Raw genomic sequence first — 2,413 nt, 5'->3', positions numbered from 1 at the left:
AGGATGAAATTAGCCCAGAAAATGTCACTGTAGAAAAATCTATGCCCTTAGTCTCTGTAAAACAAGAACCAATAGATGATGAACATGAAAAATTGCCTGTTTCTGATAAAAATCTACCCATGCCTGATAATGTCAACCCAGAGTCTGCTATAGTGTATGGTCCTCATCTACTTGAACCTCCTGCTTCCCTTTTCACCAAACTCAACTTGTTTAACATCATGGATGAACACAGAAGATCAACCTCTCTCACAAATAAAGTGTCTATTCCCCTGAATATCCCACAAAGCACAAAACCCACACAAGATCAAATTCTGTCTCTACCATCACCACAAACCACACAAGCAGAAATCCCTGAACATCAAAATACTAAAAATCCTCTTCCCATCCAGTCAGAAAACTCACATACTAATGAAACTAGATATGAACCTCAATCTGAACCAAATCCTGAAACAACACCTACCAACCCCATTGATGATTCTCCATTAGAATTTGAGTTTGAAACAGGAAATCCTCCAGAATTGCAAGTTGCAGAAACGACTGATGAAGAAGACACTCTGCCTTTGTCCCAAGTGAAGAAGAATCAAGAGAAGGCTAAAGGAAAGAAGAAGATCCAAGAAGAACAAGTGGACAAAAATCCTATGGCAAAAATTCAAGTCCTTTCCGCCCCTGTCACAAGGAGAAGGAAACACCCTCACCAGCACGAAAAACAAAGAGAAAACAGCCAATTGCAGAACAACCTGTCCTTGTGGAAACCACTGCCAGTAAGAAGAGAAAGAAAAACACCACCCGAACTCAGCAACCTGAAAGCCAGCCGGATGTCTCTGCCGTAACACCTCTTGAAGTAATCACCCCTCAATTCTTATCTGATGAGTATGCAGCAAGATGAGACTCAACAAACAAAAGGAAAATCCTGAGCGAAAGGTATCTTGATGTTGAAAAGTTCAAGTCTCAGTGCCAACTCATGCCAGTGTTTGAGAAGTTAAACCTTTTCAAGTCTGTAACAACTCAGACGAGCTATCCACCTATTGCCATAAAGGAATTTTATGCAAACCTTCTGAAGACTATCAAGGAGGCTGGCTCACAAGTTTATGGACGTGTTTGGCTGAGAGGAAACGAATACAATTTTGACACACGTACCATCAATCTGTATCTGGGCATAGATGCAAGTGATATTGAGGACCCTGTTATTGGTGCAAATAAAATTACAAAGGTCATTACAGGAGGAACATATAGCTATTGGCCTGCTGAAACCAACATGTTGCAAGCCAAATCTCTCACAACAAAGTATGCTATTCTGCACAAACTAGCCATGACAAATTGGATGCCGAATGAACACCGAGGAGGACTAAACTTTCTTATGGCCACCTTGATCTACAAGATAGGCAAAGGTATTCTTGTCAACTTAGGTGACATCATCTTCAAACATGTGGCATCTTTCAGGAAACCAGAGTCTAAGGAAAGCAAAGTAAAGCTACCTTTTCCCTGCACAATTTATGGAGTTCTGCGCTCACAAGGGTTCAAGCTAGAGCCAAATGAACCTATGGAAGCACCACAAGTCAGAGCAATTGATGCCAGACTCAAACAAGGAAGTCATGTGCTTGACATCTTTCTAGAACATGCAAGTAGCTCAGCCCCAGCTCTGAACCTTGATGCACCATTTACCAGCAAACTCACAGCCCAGCACCTTGATAAAAGCATCAAAGATCTTAACACGATCATACAGATACTTGTTGAAAAGAGAACAATATGCAGTTACGTGAACAATTGAGATTGAGAGACCAAGAGATGACTACTGCTGTCACTGAAACAACCACTGATCAAACCACTGCACCTGAAACTGATCCCACTACAACTGAAGCTGATTCCACTGCAAACAGCCAGGAGGATGAGTCCTCAGAATATGATTGATTCTTTTCTAATACCTAGGTTGCTTTTTCTACTTGGTCCTGCTAAGGAGTCTTGTGGCTACAGATTCACAAGTTCCTGGCAATAGGGGGAGTAGGAACAACCTTCTTAGCCCAAGCCTTTAAACCTACCCTGTGTTACAATTATTTTCCCTAGTTTTCCCCTTTGAGCCTTGTTTTTGTTTAATAAGTGCAAAAGCACTTAACCCCGTTCTTTGTATTGTTTTTCTTGTTTAACCCTATTATTTGACCCTTAGCCCTAAGCCATACATTTTCTCTTTAATTCAAAGGAGATTCATATTTTTGAGATTTTTTGTGATAGAGTTATTCCTGTTATCTTTGTTCTAGTGTGGGGGTGTGGTGAAGGAGTTGATTGGTTGTTGTGAATTGAAGGAAAGAAAGGGTTTGTTGGTTGAAAGAAAAGAAAAGAAATAAAGAAAAGAAAAAGAAGAAAAGAAAAAAAAAAAGAAGAAAAACAAAAGTTGAAAGTAAAGAAAATGTTTGTGAAA

General features: G+C 40.0%; 1 protein-coding gene across 1 annotated transcript; it reads left to right on the top strand.

Annotated features, from left to right (window-relative positions):
- Positions 1-961: 961 nt before the first annotated feature.
- LOC116013147 lies at positions 962-1,768 on the top strand. The gene has a single exon (XM_031252800.1). The coding sequence runs from the start codon at positions 962-964 to the stop codon at positions 1,766-1,768; it is 807 nt and encodes a 268-aa protein (XP_031108660.1).
- Positions 1,769-2,413: the final 645 nt, after the last annotated feature.

Source organism: Ipomoea triloba, chromosome 3 (genome assembly GCF_003576645.1).
Source record: "Ipomoea triloba cultivar NCNSP0323 chromosome 3, ASM357664v1".
Lineage (NCBI taxonomy): Eukaryota > Viridiplantae > Streptophyta > Magnoliopsida > Solanales > Convolvulaceae > Ipomoea > Ipomoea triloba.
This window is presented reverse-complemented; position numbering and strand designations above follow the sequence as displayed.